The sequence below is a fragment of the Agelaius phoeniceus genome, chromosome Z, assembly GCF_051311805.1.
Source record: "Agelaius phoeniceus isolate bAgePho1 chromosome Z, bAgePho1.hap1, whole genome shotgun sequence".
NCBI classification, from domain to species: domain Eukaryota; kingdom Metazoa; phylum Chordata; class Aves; order Passeriformes; family Icteridae; genus Agelaius; species Agelaius phoeniceus.
This window is the reverse complement of record NC_135303.1, coordinates 16300248-16319980: the sequence shown is the minus strand read 5'-3', so window position 1 is coordinate 16319980 and position 19733 is coordinate 16300248. Positions and strand designations below refer to the sequence as shown.

Sequence of the window (19733 nt, the reverse complement as noted above, 5' to 3'; positions counted from 1 at the left end):
GTTACAGGCAAGGATTATCATAAAAAGATGGATTTGAAACTAAGAGAAAGTATCTAGGATAAATTTTTTCTTGCCATTGTGCACTGTGTACAGAATGTATCTGATAAAAGTTTGGGATTTATGGGTTTAGTATTTATATATTTTATATTGAAAGTGATGAATGATTTTTCTCTTACCTGAGACTTGCAGCATCTAAGAAAATGCATAGGGAATAAAACACTCCAAGGGGAAAAAGGCTTTTCCTTTTGACATGCTCTCTCAAGCCATCACAGGAGTGCTCAGTAGCTAAGAAAATACATGCCCACAAGATTTTACGTTTTAAAGTTCTGTGTTACATCAATATTTTTTCTATGGTTAGTGAACAGAACAGGGCTGTTGAGCTGTAAACAAGAACAAAGTACTCACACTCTTCGTTTATTCTTTTTGTTTCTCTTGGTGAACTGGTTGTCAAATTAAATCTTAATTTAAACTTTAACTTAAAATTTAAAGTAACTTAAATTTCTATTTCAGCAAGAGACAAGCAGTGCTGTCAACCTGGGCTTGAGTGGAAGTCTGCTAGAGAGTGCCTCATCCAGAACTTAAATGTCTCATTGTTAAAATAGTTGCACAATAACATGTTACTATAATGTTATTATAGTTGTATTTTAACTTTTGTTTTCACATGGTATTTTTTCAATTTTCCGCAATCATGAAATAAATGATTAAGAAATGGTTTATCAGGCTGAAGATATAGTAATGCCAAAACTGATGCAGATAATCAAACTTCACATTGTGCAGTTCATATTTTATTTTAGAAACATGTGCTAGTATTAACCAGGTGTACATGGAGTGTGCTGAGAGCAGGAATTGTCAGTCTGAGCAATTGTGGCTAAATGGAAATTCAGAATTTATGGCCAGCAAAAGTTTTGTGTTAGGCATAAGGAGTTGACTGCTTCATCACATATTCTCCATGTGTAGATGTCTAAGGAGGCGCCAGCTTTATCTGACTTTAGAGCATTTTGTAGAGACTTTGTTGCACAGTGCTGTTCACTTGCTTTGTTTATATAATATATTTGGATTTGTGTGCAGATAAACAAGTTTATCTTGCTGATAATTTCTCTGTTGGTTTTTTTTTTTCTCCATAGTCTCATAGATTGTTTTTTGGTAGACTCTGCAGCTGTGAGCCTTACTATGTCCCCTACGGGAGATTTTCTGGCTTCAGCACATGTGGATGATCTTGGAATTTATTTGTGGTGAGTATGTAATCTGTTTCTACTTAGAATTTAGGATGGGACAGAGTTCTTTTAATCACCTTTATTGAAAATAGAGAATTACCCTGTGAAGTATCATCTCCAGTGTTTTGTGTTCTATGGTTCTGATTAGGACAGATGTTCTGTATTGCTCTGATTCCTAAGTCATGAAATTTCCACAGTTAAATTACTTATTCAGATAGTTTAAACTATCTCTTTTTTCTAAATGTTTCTTACTCTTAAGGGTTCCTGTTATGCCATTTGTAAAGTTTTCCTAGACTCCATTTCCTCCACTGCTTTGAAATGTCTTTGTTCAAATAGTGCTTCTTTCTGAAGTGCTCTTCTTGTCCTGCTGTCTGAGACTTCTGGGCAGTATATGAAAGTTGTGATTATTTTTCTTTATTAGTGATAAATGAGCACAGAAGTAAAATGTGGTTTTGTTCAGTTTCCTCCAGATACAGCTTTAAAGCAAATGACTGTTCAGGTCCAGTACTGAAGTGACCCACTGTTAAAATGGCTTGGGTCTTTTTTTCCATTTAGCTGACAGATTATTTCAGGTTATATATGTTGGCTGTAGTTTTGTGTGAGTGTTCAGTTGTTAGGCCTTCCTATTGTTAAGTGCTTCCTTGTGAATAACAGCAGATGTTTTTACCTAGCCCTAGTTTATATTGACAAAAGAAGCAATTTGCCAGAATTATTTGTGTGCATGTTTCAAACCTGAAGAAAATTTGCTAAGAGTATTACCCTAAAATCCTGTGAAAGCAGGATGAATAATTTACATTTGCATAATGTGTTCAGCCTGGAGAAGGCTCTGGGAGACCTCAGAGCCCCTTCCAGTGCCTAAGGGGGCTCCAGGAGAGCTGGGGAGGGGCTTTCGACAAAGGTCTAGAGTGACAGGAAAAGGGGGAATGGCTTCAAACTGAGGAAGGTAGATTTAGATTACACATTGTAAAGAAATGCTTGATTGTGAGGGTGGTGGAACACTGGGACAGCTAAATATTCTTTTTGGCCATCAGGACCAGGGCAATTATTGCCCCTCTCCTGGGCACTGGTGAGGTCACACTTCAAATTCTGTGTTTAGCTCTGGGCCCCTCACTTCAATAAGAACATTGAAGTTCTGCAGCCTATTATTATGTTCTTAGCAATAATACTTGAACATAACATTTATATTTCAGATGTTCAGGTGAGTCTATTGCCATACTTAATTTCCTGCTTATCTGGTTGATGAGGAGAGCTAATCTTGAATAGAGCCTGCTGAATTGCCATGCTGCAGCAGTATTAGACTGCAGTATAAATTATGTCTGAAGTACTTGTTCCCATTCATCTGGAGATGGCTTTTAAAATGCCTGACTTATTTTTTCAGGTCAAACCGTTCTCTGTATTCACTTGTGTCATTACGGCCCCTTCCTGCAGATTATGAACCATCTTTGGTGACCCTCCCCAGCAACTGCCCCATGCAAGGTAACCCTCAGACGAAAGAATGTTCTGTTTTTCCCTTGCAGTTTGCTCCCCCTTCTAGTATGCCACAGATTCATTGTGGATATCTTGTTGGCAAGAGGATGGGGTTCAGCTGACCTGGCATGTGCCTGTGTCCAGTCAAAGAAAGGCCTAAGTGGAATTTTTTGCTAAATTAATAGAAGTGATTGTGCGTCAGAAGTCCTCTAGATGGAGATCTTGTCTGCCCATGTTTGGAGTGCCTGCATTTGCATCTCCATCTGGAGGGGAAGCACACCTAGTTGTTGGCCACTAGAGCATGCCTCATGGTGATGGCTGCTATAGCAAGCACATACTTGCTCTACATACTTAAACTGGGGAGACAGGAATTCATCCCAGAACTTTGAATATTTTTGTCCTGATTCCAACTGAAAGCTTTAATCCACTTTGTGTCTTCAGCAAGTGTAAAGTTCCTGCTTGGATGCTAAGGGCTCTTAATGGGTTACATTCCTTTGTTGTTTCAGGCTTGTCTATTAGATTCATTGTTTTAGCCAAGTAATATTTTACAAAAAGAAAGGAACACAGACCTGTTTGGTCAAGATCACACAGAGAAAAGAGAAAATTGAGTGACCGATATTATAACTTACCTTGTGGGACATTGTGCTTTAATGTTGAGATTTTCTTCATTTTTATGTGCCACTCCAGTCATACCTATGAAGAGGTTGTGATGAGGTAGTGAATTTGGTGCAAGGATCTAAATGCAAGGATTTCACAGCTTTATTATGTAGAATTAAAATTACTGTGTATATATTTATTCAGAAAGAGCAACAGATTACTGTCAAAATTTTGTTTTCTTTAATAAATCTGTAAACTGCATTTATATAACTTTAATCAAAGTGGACATATCTTATCAGTCATTAAAAATTTGTTTATTAAATTCTACATCTTAGCTATAATATTTAAAATTATTTAATATTTCATAAGGCTAATACAGATTGTTTCTGTAGCTTTTTAGCTCAATGTTATGTTAGCACCTATGTCTATAACTATTATGCATTTTTTATTCAAAAATTGCAAAAAAAGTAAAAGTGTTGGGCTTGACTTTTTACGAAATGAACGTGGAGTATGAATGTTCATAAAGGATATCTGTTTCTGCAAGATGCGGATGTGTCAGGAGATGAAGACCTATGTGATGAAATGATAGAATATGTCTCACCTGAGCAACTGGGAGAGCAGCTGGTGACCCTTTCCTTGTTACCGGAATCTAGGTGGAAAAATCTCCTCAACCTTGATATTATCAAGGTACTGAAACTGCAAAAAACAGCATACATCCATACATTTGCCCTATTTCTATGAAATGCATGAAACTTGATCCTGCTTTTCAAGTGTTATTCAAGATTTTGCATTAGAAGTCTATGTGGTGCTTTTCAGTTCCTGGGATTTGGGACAGGGGTTGTTTTTCTGCTAATTAGTAGCTTCATAATTAGTGGTAAAGGATTTTACTTGTATATATACTTTTCAGTTAGTCTTCATAGTTTTCACAGTATTTTAAAAAGGAAGGTATTTACAAACAAAATATTCCCACATGCTCTTACTATGATGGTAATGATTTTAATTCAAATATCTAATTAACAGAAAAAAAATAAACCAAGAGAGCCACCAAAAGTTCCAAAGTCAGCACCTTTCTTCATCCCAACACTTCCTGGTCTTATACCCCGATATATTGCACCAGAGGAGGAAAATGATATACAGGTAAAAACAAGAATCAATGTAATTGTATTTATATAGTGTATTTTATAAGAAATCGCGAGTGCTTTTTAATGTTGGGTTAAATCACTAGACTTTAAAGAACCTGTTTTAACTCACTGTACTATTGCTTTATTTCTCAAAGTCTTACTCTTTCAGTAGAAAAATAATGTGATTGAATTGTAAAAATGTGTTTGCATATTCATGGACACACTGCTGTGCTTTTGTGGTCTAGTCAAAGGTGGTAAACCTTGGGATACTGGCACAGAAATCTGATTTCTGCATTCATCTTGAAGAAGCCCTGAGCACCAATCAATGTAAGTTAATGAAATATTTCATTAAAAATGTTGATGCTGCTTTAATTTTGATACGTATGTGATTTCTAATGTCAGAATTGTAACAGATGTGAGAAAAAAAATACTCATACTACAGTATAATACCTAATACACAGATAGCCACACTAGAACAAAAATCCATTGGTACTGCAGCCTGTCTGCAGCATGGAACCCAATTCTGGCTAAAACCCTTACGGAGAAAGAAGACTGGGTTCCTTTTTCATTAACCTTTTTTGAAAACTGATGATATCACCCAGAAAAGGTGCTATGCATTATTTCTGGGAAAAGGAAGGGAAGAAGGAAGGAATTGATTTGAAGTAGACCTATTTGAAAGGAATAGTCTGGTGATTCACTGAAAAATGAAAAGCATAGTGTGCCTAACAAGTTCTTCCTTTCAAGGGTTACTTCACCAGGCAGTGAACTTACAGTGTTAATTCATTGCCCTATAATTTAAAGCTTTAGAAGAAATAAATTATACAAAAATAAGGTGTTGGATTTCTTTGAACATTCAGTTTATTTTGAAATTTAATCACTTAAACTACCAGTGGAATGCACCAGCTGTTTTTTATGTTTATCTTGTGATGCTACAGAATCATTGAAACTCAGATTTTTAAAAATAATATAGCCGACTTGGAAATGTAAATGGACAGTAGTTTGTCCACAAGCAGTTCTGTGGGGAATTCTTCTACCCCTGCTTAAACTCTCTTGAGATGACCAGCTTACTCAAGCAACTTAAAACATTTTGTGTGCAGAACTTCATTATCTGTCACAGACAAGGTGTGTTCTGCCTCACTTGTAGTATTTTGATCGACAGTGTTCTATTGAAGTGCCTCAGAGCCACTCAGAAGAGGTGAATGTTTAAAAACCTTGTGGAGCTGGCTCTACCAGCGAGCAAGTGCACTTTGATACGCTTGGACACGTGGACCTGCCTCAGGCCAGCCCTGCTGTAAGGCCCAGGGTCTGTGCCACAGCCACAATCCAGAGAACCTGGTGATCCTGGCTGCCGATGGGGAGCATGGCTCTTTGCTGGCTGGATTACAGCCATCTCTTCTAAACATGACTGGACCATGCAAATAAAAAAATCCTGCTTGAAACCATCCTGGTTTCTACCCTGGGGTAGAAACAGGGCTTCACACCTCGGGTCAGGTGTGAAGATTGAGCTGCACAGATTGAGCTGCAGCCTTTTCCATGTTGTACGTGTATCAACCTCACAACATGTTCCATGCTTTGTTTGTTTAATGTCATAAAAAAAGCTATTTAATGCATCTGTTTAGTACTGTTAAAATCAGTTATATTCAAAACTAGCTAATGATTTTTTTTTAGGAATCAAATATTGATTTATACCACCTGAGGAATATTAACCAATGCCTAATGCCAGTAGTTATCATGAAGTTGGTCTTCTTAGCAACTTCTTAGCAAAAGAAATATTAACCACATACATTTTAAAAATGCTATAACTATCAGTTGCATTTTTGCAACCAAACATATTTTTGCTGCTTCCTTTTTAAAGCGAATAAATGGAATCCTCATAGGTCATCAGGCAGGACGGTAGAAGTCCTGAGAAGGAGCAATTATGAAGAGGAAGAAAGTTTGTAAATTGCATGTATTTCTGCTGTGAAAAAGATTTTCCTGTAATACCATCCAGGCATTCACTTAACAAAAGTAATATTTTTGTTAGATGTAGCTGAAGGTCTCTAGTTTTGCTTATTGTCAGGTAGAGTAAATATTGCCTAGTGAAAGTAGTGTTCTCCATCTTTCAGAGTATATTCACAGTTAACAGCTCAAAATATCAAGTATGTACATTGTTTCTGCCAAGAGATGTTAAATGACAATTATGTGGTTAATTAGAAATTTTGTTTAACTTAGAAGACAGAAGAGGGGAAAAATTGAAACAAAGATTTTTTTAATTACAAATGAAGTGCATCTGTACTTTTAGTATATGTTGGGACAGTAAATTAAAGATAGGGAGACATTTTGTTGAAAACAAAAAAGTAAGGAAACAGTAAAAACTTGAAATTCAGAGTCACTGCTTAAGAATTTTAGAATAAGCCTGTCTTGTGAAGGATCTGTGAGATTCTGTTTTGCAGACGTTACTAATAATGTGTCCTCCAATGTTCTATCACAGATAAAGCTCCCCTTGACTTACTGAAAAGCTTGGGACCATCCAATATTGAGGTGGAGCTGCGGGGTTTGGCCCCTGAAGGTGGGGGCTCAATGGAGGTGATGCTGAGCTTTCTGAGAATGATTGGGATGATGCTGAACAAGAAGCACAACTTCGAACTCGCTCAGGCATACCTGGCACTATTTTTAAAGGTAAAATATTTGTTACTAAATTTATGTTAGTCCTATTAAAAATAATGGTTATACTAAAAAGGTATAAATTGTCTGTTCGAATTATCTGAAGTAATTTTGGTTGAGAATGGTTTTAAAATGTCTAACTGAATGTATTGGATGATGTGGCAACTCATTTGGTGACAATCCAGAAAAACTTGGAAAACAAAAGATGTTGTGAAGAGGGCCCTGCCAGACAGGTTTTGTCTTGTATTCCTTACTTAGAATTGTTTTGTTTTGTTGGGTTTTTTTTTGTAACATTCCTAAATTCTTAGTGGTTGTTGATTGTTAAGCTAAGGTATGTTATGTCTTAAATAAGCAAAGAATTTAATACACAATGGTTGGGAAATAAATCAGACATTTTGTTGGATTTATCACTAGACTTTGTAAGCCTGACCTACTTTCCATGTCAGTGGGCTGCCTTTCTTGTGTTATCTGTTGAGTATCACAGAGCTAATGAAATTATCCCAGGGCGTGTGTAAGTTAAAGTTACTCTACTGAAGCACAGTAACAGTTACTCTTAGAGACAAAGTAGTTCTGCAGAAGATTGAAACCCTTCTGATGCACAAGTGTTTTAGATACTCTGATTTATGAAATAATGTGAAAGCACTTAATAACAGCTTACTTGGAAAACATTGTTATAGACATTCAGACACATGTAATATCAGGGCATCCACAGCTTCTCTGGGTAATGGGTTCCAGTGCCTCACCACATTCACAGTAAAGAATTTTGTCTATTATCCAGACTGAACCAACTATCTTTCAGATTAAAGCTCTATCAAGGCTCCTAGATATTTAAATTGTAGCCTGGAAAATAAATATTCCATCCATTAAGTGGTGATAATTACTGCAAGTTCAGAAGGTTTCTCTTATTTTTAACAAGGTTGCTGTTTGTCAGATAAGGAGACCTCATCCATCTCTATCACTATAGTGTGTGCTGGCATCATTCTTCTTGATGTGTGCAACATGGATAATTAAAATAATAATCCTGATTGACCTTAGTACATCTGTCTTGCCTTTCTAGATTAAAGAGAAATTTGTGATGCAGGTCAGAAAGTGGAGAAAGTTACCCTCTAGGGAAGCATGTGATGAGAATAGATTCAGCAGCCTTGCCAGAAGAGGATTTAGTAAAAATATAGCATATTTAAGACACTTTGCTGCTTTATCCCATCTAGAACATGAAAAATGGCTTGTAAAGACTAGCAAAAGGGGAGCAGTATTTTGAATAGAGGAAATTATTGAAATAGAAGAGTCCTTTCCCTATTTGGGACATTTCCTGAAAGCGAAGTATTGGAATTGGATGGGGAAAACAGTCTTTTAATTTTTTAATCTGTATTTGTTTCACTAACTGCTTGTTTTTATTTTCAGTTACATCTTAAGATTCTCTCATCGGAGCCAAAACTCTTGGAAGAAATATCCAAATTGTCAATGCAACTTGAGGAAACTTGGGTTCACTTACGGGCTCTCTTCAATCAGAGTCTGTGTGTTTTAACATACATGAAAAGTGCTTTGCTGTAAAATACTTCAGGGTTTTATCTGCATAAGACTTCCCTCAGAGGAATAGTACAATTTATACCAAAAAATACTGGATTCCGAAAGTCATGCTGGGTCTTGGAATTGTAGAATCATTAAGGTTGGAAAAGACCTCCAAGACCATCAGGTCTAATGTTCTGCTGGATACCACCCTGTTCACTAAGCCATATCACTAAGTGCCAGACTGCTCATTTTTTGAATACTTCCAGGGATGGTGATTCCACCATCCTGTTCCAATGCTTCTTCCGGTGCTGTATTTTATACATCTACATATGGCAGAGTATTTTAGAAAAAGCACAACTGCCTATTTTTGTTCACTTCAGTTAGAGAAAAAATTGCTATGTGCAGCTAAAATATTTGTTTTGTTGGTCTGTGCTGCCAGTGGACAGACATTTGGATTCAAGGCCCTGAGCAGCCTGGCCTTGTGGAAGGTGCCCCTGCTCATGGCAGGGGTTTGAAAGCAGATGATCTTTAAAGTTCCTTCCAACCCAAGCCATTCAATGATTCTCTGATTCTATGGCTACATAAAACGTAGTTCACCATGAAGAAATGATTTGCAGGAAAAAAAAGAAGTGGGAATGTAGCTTCTGTGCAGGAGGCCAAAAACTATATTTTTCTTAATAAAGTCATTGTTGATGCAAACATAAAATAAAAAATCTGAATTGTTAACACTTTATAAACAATAATTTAAAGCAAATTAATCTAAAAATTATGTTCCTCTGCAATTAGAGCACTTTTCTTAGAATGGTTGTAAAAATCAGTTGTCTTCTCACTTTTGCAGACGTTTATTTCTGAAGGCAAAGATTTCCAGCTGTACTAGCAATGATAGAACTTCAAAAGAACCCTAAAAACCCAAGCACCAAACTAAACAAACAAAACCAGATCTTTGGAAGGTCCAGTTTCATATGAAAATAATTTCTTTTCTTAAGGAAAAGGAGAAAAGATTACTAGAAAAAAAATTGTTTTGAGAAATTTTTAATTAAATCAGATGGGTTTTTTTACAAATTGATATTTAGGTTTCAAACCATAACATTTGGGCATTGTTTGGGACCTCATGAGTGAAATTAACTTGAAATTGGCTGCTTGAGAGTACTTCCTCCCAGCAGAAGAATCTCCTGAACAAGGCCTTTGCTGTACTTCACATGCTCAATCTATGTACACAGACCAACAGAGTAACTAATACAAATATATGCAATTTCAATGAGTAAACTTGAAAGGTGGTTCATTGCATTTGATAGAAGACTGAAGCAATAGTGTGGGTCAGTTGTGTACTGTATAGCTGTTTGTTGTTTTTTTTTTTTATGCCATCACATTAAACCCCTTTTAGTCATGTGTACTGGAACAAATTATCTGCAAACATAGAGTCATAAAACAATAGAAGGGCTTGGCTTGAAAGGGACCTTAAAGATCATCCACTTCCAGCCCCCTGCCATGGGCAGGAACACCTTTCACTAGATCAGGTTGCTCAGGGCCCCTTCCAGCCTGACTGCACACTTCCAGGGATGGGGCATCCACAGCTTCTCTTGGTCACGGTGTCTCACCATTGTCACAGGGGAAAATTTCCTGTTCATGTCCAATTTGAACCTACTGTCCTTGAGTCTAAAGCTGTCATGTACACACGAGGTTTCTACAAGGTTTGCTACTGAGATTTTAGAAAATCCTTTGTAGCACAGAATTATTAGTTTCTGGTGGTATGGTTCTTGGCTCCCAATTTATTGGATTGATCTGAAGTTGTCCAAAGTACCTTAAATGTCAGTGTAATGAACATCTCAGCTTGCAGGTGTTAGTGTAACTCCTTTAGAAGATCTTAGACAATAATTTTCTGAATAAAGACACAATGTTCAAAGGTTGATAGGACAGTATTTGCAGACCTGCCTCTGTGGAAGAAGGAAACATGGATGAAGAACTTTCTTGTTGGATCAGAGGAAAGATCTGTCAAGCCCACTGTTCTGTCTTCAGCTGGAGGAAGGAAGATTTGTAGTATAGCAGGCTGGTTGTGTATAAAGTGATGGTTTCTCAAGCATATCACAGCACCTTTCAGCAGACAGCAATTAGATCTCTGTGACCCAGCTGTAGCCTTACAGTTGTGTTTAATGTTCTGTGACAGACCTTTTGTTCTCTGTGAGTTCATCTAATCTCTTAGAACTCATTTATCCTTCACAACATCCTCTAGTAATGGGGCCTACAATTTAATTAACGGCAATAATGTATTTCTGTTTATATACTCCAGACCTGCTATCTTCTAACATTGTATGCCTCTCCTTGCTCTAGTCTTCATGCTTCCCAGACTGCCTCAGAGCAGTGGTGAAAGGGCTTCTGCTCATGAAGGACATACTTTATTTTGCTAAGTGCATGTCTGCTTTTTCACTGACATCCAAGAGCCCTTTCTGGGCACAGATGTTTAAATCTGTATTTACAAGATTTGTCTACAAAACCTGTTAGGATTGTAGAGTAGTGGGTTTTTTTTGCTCTTCCATTTTCATGGTCTGCTTGATGTAGTCATAAGAAAAAACTCTGCCAAACAGGCTATATTATTAAAACAGAAACATCAGGATAATTTTTGTGAGCTATGTATGTATAACACAGTTGACATGATGTTTGCAGTCCTGTATGACCTCATTAAATGTGTTTAATGCAGTTTCTTCTACACATACTTATTTGAAGTCCACCTGGAACACTTCAATAACTTCCTTCAGAATATAGTATGTAGATGTGAGTGTTATCTTCTTTATTCTTGTCTTTTTCTCAACATGTCTACTCATCACTGCTATTTCAGGGATGTTTTACTATTATTAGAGCTGTAGAGTCTTCCACCAGTAGTTCTGATTGCTTCATGTTCTTGGTCTTTTATTTTGTCCTTTTTACTCCACATCAAAATGATAACTTGCTGTTAATAAAAAACTTCTTCAGAAATAAAAAGTAATTTCCTCCTGTTAGTGGATGAAAGTAGATATTTCACCTGCTATTTCCTGTATTATTCCTTTGCCTGAGGCATAAAGGACAGTATTTTGTGATATTAGTGAAAAATTGTTGATTACAAGTGGTAATATGCATGGAAACTGAATTTAATAATTTGGGCTTTGTTGCCCATAAGAACTCACACTAGCATGGTGCTTTTGTAATGGCATATGCAATGGGATGTGGAGAAATGCTAGATAGATGAAGATATTCATGTTAACTCTAGGTTCTCTTCCAAGCAGGGCAGCTACTGTGGATTTTACCATTCTTACACAATGCCAAGGCCATCTTAACTAGCTCTGAGTAGCAGCTTGCTGTTAAAATTCTCTGTGTTATGTGTGTGACACAGCACTCCTTCCAGCTTCCTCTCAAGCCTGTCCCCACCTCTCTTCCTGTGCTTCCCTTTTCACCATGATTTTTTCAGCTCTTGGTTCCTGAGTGCAGCTGCTGCTCTTAGCAACTCCTGCACATAGCAGTCCTGTCAAGTTAGGTTCTCTGTACTTCCACTATTTCCTTTTGACTGTTATTTTTTCCAGACACATTTGGTATTCCTGGTTGTTTTGAGACTGGTAGCTGGACCTTGCTGCCTGAATTTGCTACTGGGTGGATTCAGATGCTGCACAGTGAATGTTGCTCTTCTCTGAACCATAAGAAGCCTTCAATTTTAGTAGTCTTTGTTTTCCTTTTTCAGTCAAGTAAAAGTAGAGGTATTATGAGGCATGCAAACATGAAGAGACAGTAGAAGGATACCAATGTTTACATTTGGCTATGTGGTTCAGTAGCCAACCTATACCTCTGACTTGAAGCGCTCCAACATTTTGTACATTTCAAATTTACCTCTTACTTCTTCAAGAAAAATATAAGAAAGATCTATCTGTGCAAGTTGTCATAACTGCAAGTCCTAGAGTAAGGACACTGGAAGATACTTATTTGCATTCTGTGAATTAGAAAAGGCAGGATGTTTGTTGGCATATTTGAACTCTGTTAATGTGCTCTGTTTTAAACTCTTGTGAAGGAGTTTAGCATTGTTCAAGGATCACTATTATGTAAGTAGTTTACTGTGTTGTCTGTTGTTTCATCAGCCTGTTGTCTGATGTTTCCTGAGTATCATATGTTAATCTTCCCAGCACATCACCATCTGTATCTTAAGAGCTATTTGTTTTATGAAAAATTATCTCTTAATAAAAGTAATTTACCTTTTTAGAGATGACGAATCCAATCAGTGTCTTATTTGATGCCAGTGCAAGGACTGGCATCCTTTACTTTTTGATGTGTTTACAATATACATTAGAGGAGACCAAAATGCTGTCATTATATGTCCTTAACCCCTGTGCTTTTCTTTTTATGAAGCAGTGGTGAATTGAGGAAAGCAAAATGAAAGATAAAATAACCAAGATTTTTCTACCCTGGCTGTTACGTCTTCTACTGTATGATTCTGTGTTACCCAGAAGGATTAAATGAGCTCTCTGATGCTTGTTGCACATCACAAAGCTTTGCTGTTTAGTAGCAGTCTCTGAAAAAATTACTTTCCTCCACTGATGTGTGCACTGCTAGTTTGTGAAACAGCTTATGTGGCTAAGTGGAATTGCATACTGCTTCCCTGACTATCCAGTGTGTTAAAAATGTGCTGGCTCTATGACTACTAGATTATGAGTGTTTTAAGGGTCCTCACTCTGAAGGATCAGATCACCTTGGTGTTTTGCAGTTACCTGAAATCACCCATAGAATAAGTCAGAATAAGGTAGAATAAAATACTTGCAGGATCCTCACTCAGTTGATATTTTTGTAGAGACTGGAAATAAAAAGAAAACTCGCCTACTGAACTTAAGTCCAGAGGGTTCCTTCACCCTTTTTTGTTAGCCTGTAGCCAAGCTGATATTTGCCTTACAGCTACACAGCTGAAGATCTATCACTTACTGTTTCTGAAGTTGCCCAGTATTGGTCTCAGAATGAGACATGAATTTCGCAACTCATCTCATCCATTAGCACTCCAAACACTTTTTGAGCGTTGTTCAGATTCATATGCCTCAAAAGGATTTTGTAAGTATAGCTCACTGAAGAACATGGCCATGACATTCATTTATTAAAACCAGTGATGTTCCTGCTGCTCTGGAACTGTTCCATCTGTTTGGCACAGCTGGAACTGAAAAGTCACCAGCCTGTTGTAATGCAAGACGTCTCTTCCTGTCCTGTGGAGGAAAGGTTAAAGCCCAGGTAAAAAATATGTTTTCAGAGTGTGTCAGCTTGCATATTTTGTTGAACATCAGGTTTGTTCACACAGGGTTGTGCAGCTGGTTGTTCTTCTCATTTGTGATTAACCTTTGTGTTTGCCCATTGGTTTGGGTTGATGAAAGGTTGAGGGATGACTGCCCAGTTCTCTTTGAAGAATTACATTTCAACAGAATCAAGACAAATGTAAGCTATTTCAGCAGTGCTTACATCAGTGCTTAATTGAGATGGTTTATTCATGGTGCTAGAGTAAACAGCACCATCTGTACAGAAATCCCTGCAGCTCCCTTTGTGTTGGTGGGTGAGGATGACAACCCGCTGGTACATATGGAAAGGGCAGAAATACTTGATACTTATTTTTTTCCTTCAGTCTCTACAGGCAAAGCCTGCTTCCGTTTTCAGTGTGTACCAGCATCCTCTCTGCGGGAATTGCCAGCAATTGAGTTTGAAACTTTAGAGTGCAGAGCTCTGAAGTCACCTCATAGTCAAGGGACTGCACAGTGCACACGTGCAGTCCAGTGTGACAGCACTGGCATCGAGGAGGTCCCTGACAACTGGGTTGAGGCTGTTGTGCCCATTTTTAACAGAGGTGAAGTGCAGGATGGGGGGACCTGTTGGTTCATCAAACTTCCCTCATTCTCCCGAAGAATCATGGAGCACATGCTGCATGTGCCTTTGGAATCCATCTCTAGCACACAAAGGGAAAGATTAGGAGAGTCGCAAGGGCAATTCCTGCTTGCCCAAGGTGCTCGCCTTCTAGGATGAAATGGCTGGTTGTATGCACAATGGAAGAGCCATGAATTTAATGATCAAATTTAGTGCAATTACAGCAGTCTGTGATTACATTATCATAGTCTATTATGAAACACTGTAAATTGCTACTCTAAAAGTCAACAGGCATGCTTTCAGTTAATATTTTGCAAATTATGGTGCTTGTTCATGGCAGTCTATGCACCGTGTACCTTTTATACTATGAGCTGACTTAAGCATCATATTGGTTCTGCAGCACCAAGGTGTGTGAATTACTTTTGCAGTTATCCATTATAATCAGCATACAGAAATTAATTTAGTCACGTTCTAATTATGCCTAATGCATGATTATTTTGTTTAATATCCCATAGCAAAGAAGCTCAATAAATTAGATGCAGAATGTTGAAAAATGCTAATGGTATTCAAGAGATTTGCGCTGAGGCGTAGAAGAATTAGGCTGCTAAAGGAGTTGAAAGTATTTCAAGTAAATGGCTGATAAAAAATTATTCTAAAATTGGTGTGTGCCACAACACACTTGGCTGTTTTATAAGTTCTTGCCTTTTATCCACAGAGGTTTCAATTTTGTGTATCACCACTGTATCATGTCTCCTGCTGCGGCTATAGATCGTTCTTCTTTTTACAATAGCTTCTTCTGCCTATTTCATAACCATTTGGTAACACAATTTGTTTGAACGAAGACTCTTCCTGGGGTACAAGACGCTTACTCTGGGAATGGTGAGAGGTCCAAGAAACACTGTTAAAAGAGACTGCAAAACCACACAGCCAGCTGAGAAAGAGACACAGAGTGCAGTTTTCTTAGTGTGAAGGTGGTACCTAGAAATGTATTTCTGGAACAAGACTCTGCTGCTTAGGCTTGGAGATAGCAAATTGTGCAAGAAACAGACTGTGATGTATCCTCAGGAGCTGAGTGCTTCTCAGTCAGGAAAATGCATGAACTGATTTAAAGAGTCTGTGCAATCAGAGGTAGGAAAGGTTGTCTGTTCTCAGAAAGAGAATGGGCCCCAGTACAGTGGTACTTGACCCAGGAGAGAATGTCCTCTCCAGAGATGTTGTCCCCATTGCAGCATCTCTCTCAGAAATTAATGAAAAATTGCCTGAATATCACAGGAGTTACAACAACAGCAACAAAAACTGATTGGAGGAGAAAAACACAGAGCATCATTTACACAAGAGGACTTGTAGATAATGAAGTAATACCAGTGTTCCTGCAGGGAAGCAAGGGTCTGATTGCTGAAAGCCTGTAATGAGTAAAGACAAACATTCACATTTCTCCTCTTCCCTGCTTAGCTGTGGGAGCATTGAGGCTGTGCTGTAGATGCTTTCTTTGCCCTTACAGTGAATTGACTGCAAGATCTTACCTTTATGCCTCAGATTAGTCCTAAGGCCCTTCTGCTTAGACAGGGTCACAGGGTCCAAAAGTGCCCCAACTGGCTAATGTTAAACATTGAGGATATCACACGCAAGTTGCAATCCTTCTTTGCAGGACCTTCTTTGCAGGACCAAACAGAATGATTTCCTTATAAGCAGAAGGCCCAAACCTGGAATTCTGCCTTTCTGAAAACTGACTTGGTTTTCTATATAAATTGGGATTCAAATCTGTCTGTTGTGATTGACAGTGTTGAGATCTTAAAGGGCAAGAGAAAGAAATGTAGTAGAAAAATACAAAGATATTGCCAAAGTACTAACTTTATAAAAATACGTGGAAAATGTACAGATTTTTTTCTCAAAAGAATCCAATTAGTGAGATATACTGAATGTTTCTAGGGGTTGTCAAGACCTGAACAGATTTGTCTTTCTAAACAGAAGGTTAAGGTACAAATTATTTTTTCATGAAAATATCAGTTTCTGTGAGCTTGGGCAATTTTTAGACCTAATTTATAACTATTTAATAATCTACTTTGTAAAGAAAGAAAGTACTGAAATTGTCAAAATTAAAGAAAAAGTATCAGTGAAATATTAGGAGAGAAATAAGGACATAAATTTTAATCCTAAGGGATAATGATACTGAAAACATTATGTGCTAATGAAGGCTTACCATGTTAGATTCTCTGCTTCATGCTCATGAGAATGTTTTTTAACTGAGCCTAGTACCTGGTGTTTAAAGAATAATTCTTGAATATATCATACATATGTAAATGAACTGTTTTGACATAAGTGAAGAGGTTCTGTTCTTCATTTAATGCCTTTTCCTTTCATGCTCTAAGGAAAGGCTTTGAAAATATGGTACTTTTTCTCAAGCAGAACCATAGCACAGCTTAGATACTCATTCCTCAGTTTATTTATCATTTTGATATGTTGGAGAAGGAAATCCTGGAGCCACAGATCACTAAGACAATACCTTTAATCTTGACATTACATACCCTTATGACCCCAGCTCCACTTAAGTCTCTGGACTAAGAAAGACAGATGGAGCTCTGGGATTAGCTCTGTGAGTTGTTACTCAACTTCAGCATGGACCATGAGCTCCTTGATAGGCCTGGACAGCCTAAACAGGGACATAATATACTGACTGAGGCATCAGATTCAGATGTTCCAATGATAAGATGAATTTAAACCCATTTTAATTGATCTATCAAGTGCTATGGGCTCGTGCCCAGGAGTGGAGTGTCAGCGTTAAGCTGAAAGCTGAGGTTGGAGAAGGAACCAAACCCAAACCATGATGGTAGAATATTCTTGCCATCTCAGTGTGTTCCATCAGTAAAAGAATGGTTACAGCAGCCTCTCTGAAGTTCAGCTTTATATGCTGCTCCAGATTTGTTTGCTACTCTGATTTAAATACTTTTTAAAATACTGGTTACAGTTCTAAAAGAGATGCTGTGGTCTAGGTAACTATTAAGCTGTTTTAGCTGTTTGCTTTTAATAACTGTCAGTCCTAAGTGAACTGTCAATTAAAATGACAGATTCCTGTTGATTAGAGATATCTACAGTGAATCTCTAGTCAGTGACAAGAAACAGGCTTATATGCTACGAGACAGTCTGCTGTAATAACAGGAAAACTATTTTTTATAATAGGTCATAAATTAATTTTCTACTGCCTTTCCACAATAAAATAGTATGTTGTTTTTAAAAGAGATTGGGGTAAAAGCTTTAAACAAAAATTTTGTAAAACTTACAAAGACAAGATTGCTAAATAAGTTCTTGAATTTTACATAATCATGATTGAGAGCTACATTCAGAAAAGCTAACTGTTTTTATGTGCATTGGAGAACACTAAACGAAATAATTCACTGTCTTTAAATAGAGAAGGACAACTGGCAGTTTCAAATTATGTTCTAGCCTCTGTTGTCCTATTGTAATTAGTCTACATTACCACAGACTTCACCTCCCATGAATACTAACCTCACTAGATATTAGAAACACATATTTGGAAAAGTGACAGACAAAATCATTTGAAATTATTTTAAGTCAAATAAAATAAAAAATTTCATGATTAAGAGAATGATGTAATTTTCCTCCTTTTCCAATCAGTCAAAAGGCACTCATAAGATTTCTTCTTAGCTATGACTATTATCCCCCCAAAACCAGAAAAGCAGTTTACTTGCATTAATTGATTAAGTTTCCAACTATGTTTGTCAATCCTCTCTCAGTTTTTATGAAATTGTTCTTGCAGTCTCCACTCCACTCCTTCCATATATAATCTACAGAAGTTTGAAGAGCTGAATCAAATTCTGCGGACACATCTGGTCAATTCAGCATTTTCTTGTCTGTATCCACAGTTCTAAACAAGATTCTTTCTTTGCATTGTTTGGTTATGCTTTTCTCCTTTGACTAAAAGGGAGGATGTCTTACTAAAATGACAGGATTGTTACTCAGATTGTACAAAGATAAAGGAAAAATCTTATTTGTTCCATTAATCTTTATAATTTCCACTCTAGTATTCAAACTGTAACAATTATCCTTTGTTACAGACTGCTTCTATTCCTATTAGAGACTGACTTGAAAGACAGGCACTTCTTTTTACATTGTTATTTTGTTAGCAACCACTTTCTGAGGAGCTAATTCTCAGTCTAAGCAGCACCCACTCATTCTGTGATGTCGGTAATAATTTCCACTTCCTCAATGGGAAGTTCAAAGACTAGAAGTGCTTGACTTGGATAAATTTAACTTGACAGCAGACCATGAATAGGTAAGTGTTGTTAGAACTGTGTGACTTGTAGGAAAATGGACCATCTAGCATACTGCCATGTAGAAATATTGGTATACTGTCATTTAGGAGTGTTACCCAGGGGTTCAGTTCCCAGCTGTGGAACTGAACAGTTCCCAGTTCCACGCCTAAAAAGCTTGGTGCTAGCTTGTTATCTCTTGATTTTCTCATCACGCAGTCTTGATACACCTGTTGTTGCTAAATGTCCTTTAAGAAGTCAGCAGAATGACCGGAAATAGTACAGAGGATTTCCAACTCTTAGCTTCCACTCTTGTCCTACCACTCAGTATTAGTCCTGTCTTGAGAAAACTGGAGTGTAAGAAGAGTAATGAAAGTCATGATTTCTGCATTCATGGTAAGCTGGATTAGAGATAAAACTATCTTTTAGTTTCCATGGTGTGACCAACTGTATTTTTGTGGAGATTGCTGCTCAAGCATTTTACCCCTTAGCATTACCATTGCTAATGGTTCAACCTATCTTCTCCATCTCCAGCTAAATCCTTCAGTGCTCGTCTGCATTAGCTCCAAACAGCACTTCTAGATTTACAGGGAAAATAGAGTGATTTATTACCATTACACAGAGTAAATTATCCACACAATCAAATGCTTAAACATTACTCTAACTCAACCCAAAACAATTTCTTCCTAGCGAAATAAAAGAGCACTAATGGTCAAGTCTGGCTCCTAATAAGACTGGATCATGTAATAGTGTTCATATTCATAAATGAAGAGATAGAAATCACTGGGCTTTATTCTATCCAGAAATCCAATAAGAAATTGTTCTGTGAACTCAAAATACTTCACTCATGTGAGTCATTGTGTTGTCATGCGAGTACTGATAAATCTAATTATAATCTTATTGAAAACTTTATCTTGCTCCTCTTTCTCTACAAAGATGAGTACCTGGATAGTCAAAGTGAGAGTGAAGAATGTGTTGTTGACCTTAGGCCATCTCATTCTTTCTACACTTGAACACTTCCAGAGATGGTGACCCTACTGACTCCCCAGGCAACTTATTTCAAT

General features: G+C 37.4%; 1 protein-coding gene across 1 annotated transcript in view; it reads left to right on the top strand.

Moving 5' to 3' along the window:
* Positions 1-12771, top strand: part of WDR36 (WD repeat domain 36) — a 32453-nt gene extending 19682 nt beyond the window's left edge. The window contains exons 17-23 of the mRNA XM_054653354.2: positions 1125-1232; positions 2593-2690; positions 3823-3965; positions 4299-4415; positions 4645-4726; positions 6870-7057; positions 8444-12771. Of these exons, the coding sequence (XP_054509329.1) occupies positions 1125-1232; positions 2593-2690; positions 3823-3965; positions 4299-4415; positions 4645-4726; positions 6870-7057; positions 8444-8593 (886 nt within the window). The 3' untranslated portion in view covers positions 8594-12771. The remainder of the gene's footprint in view (positions 1-1124; positions 1233-2592; positions 2691-3822; positions 3966-4298; positions 4416-4644; positions 4727-6869; positions 7058-8443) is intronic.
* Positions 12772-19733: the final 6962 nt, after the last annotated feature.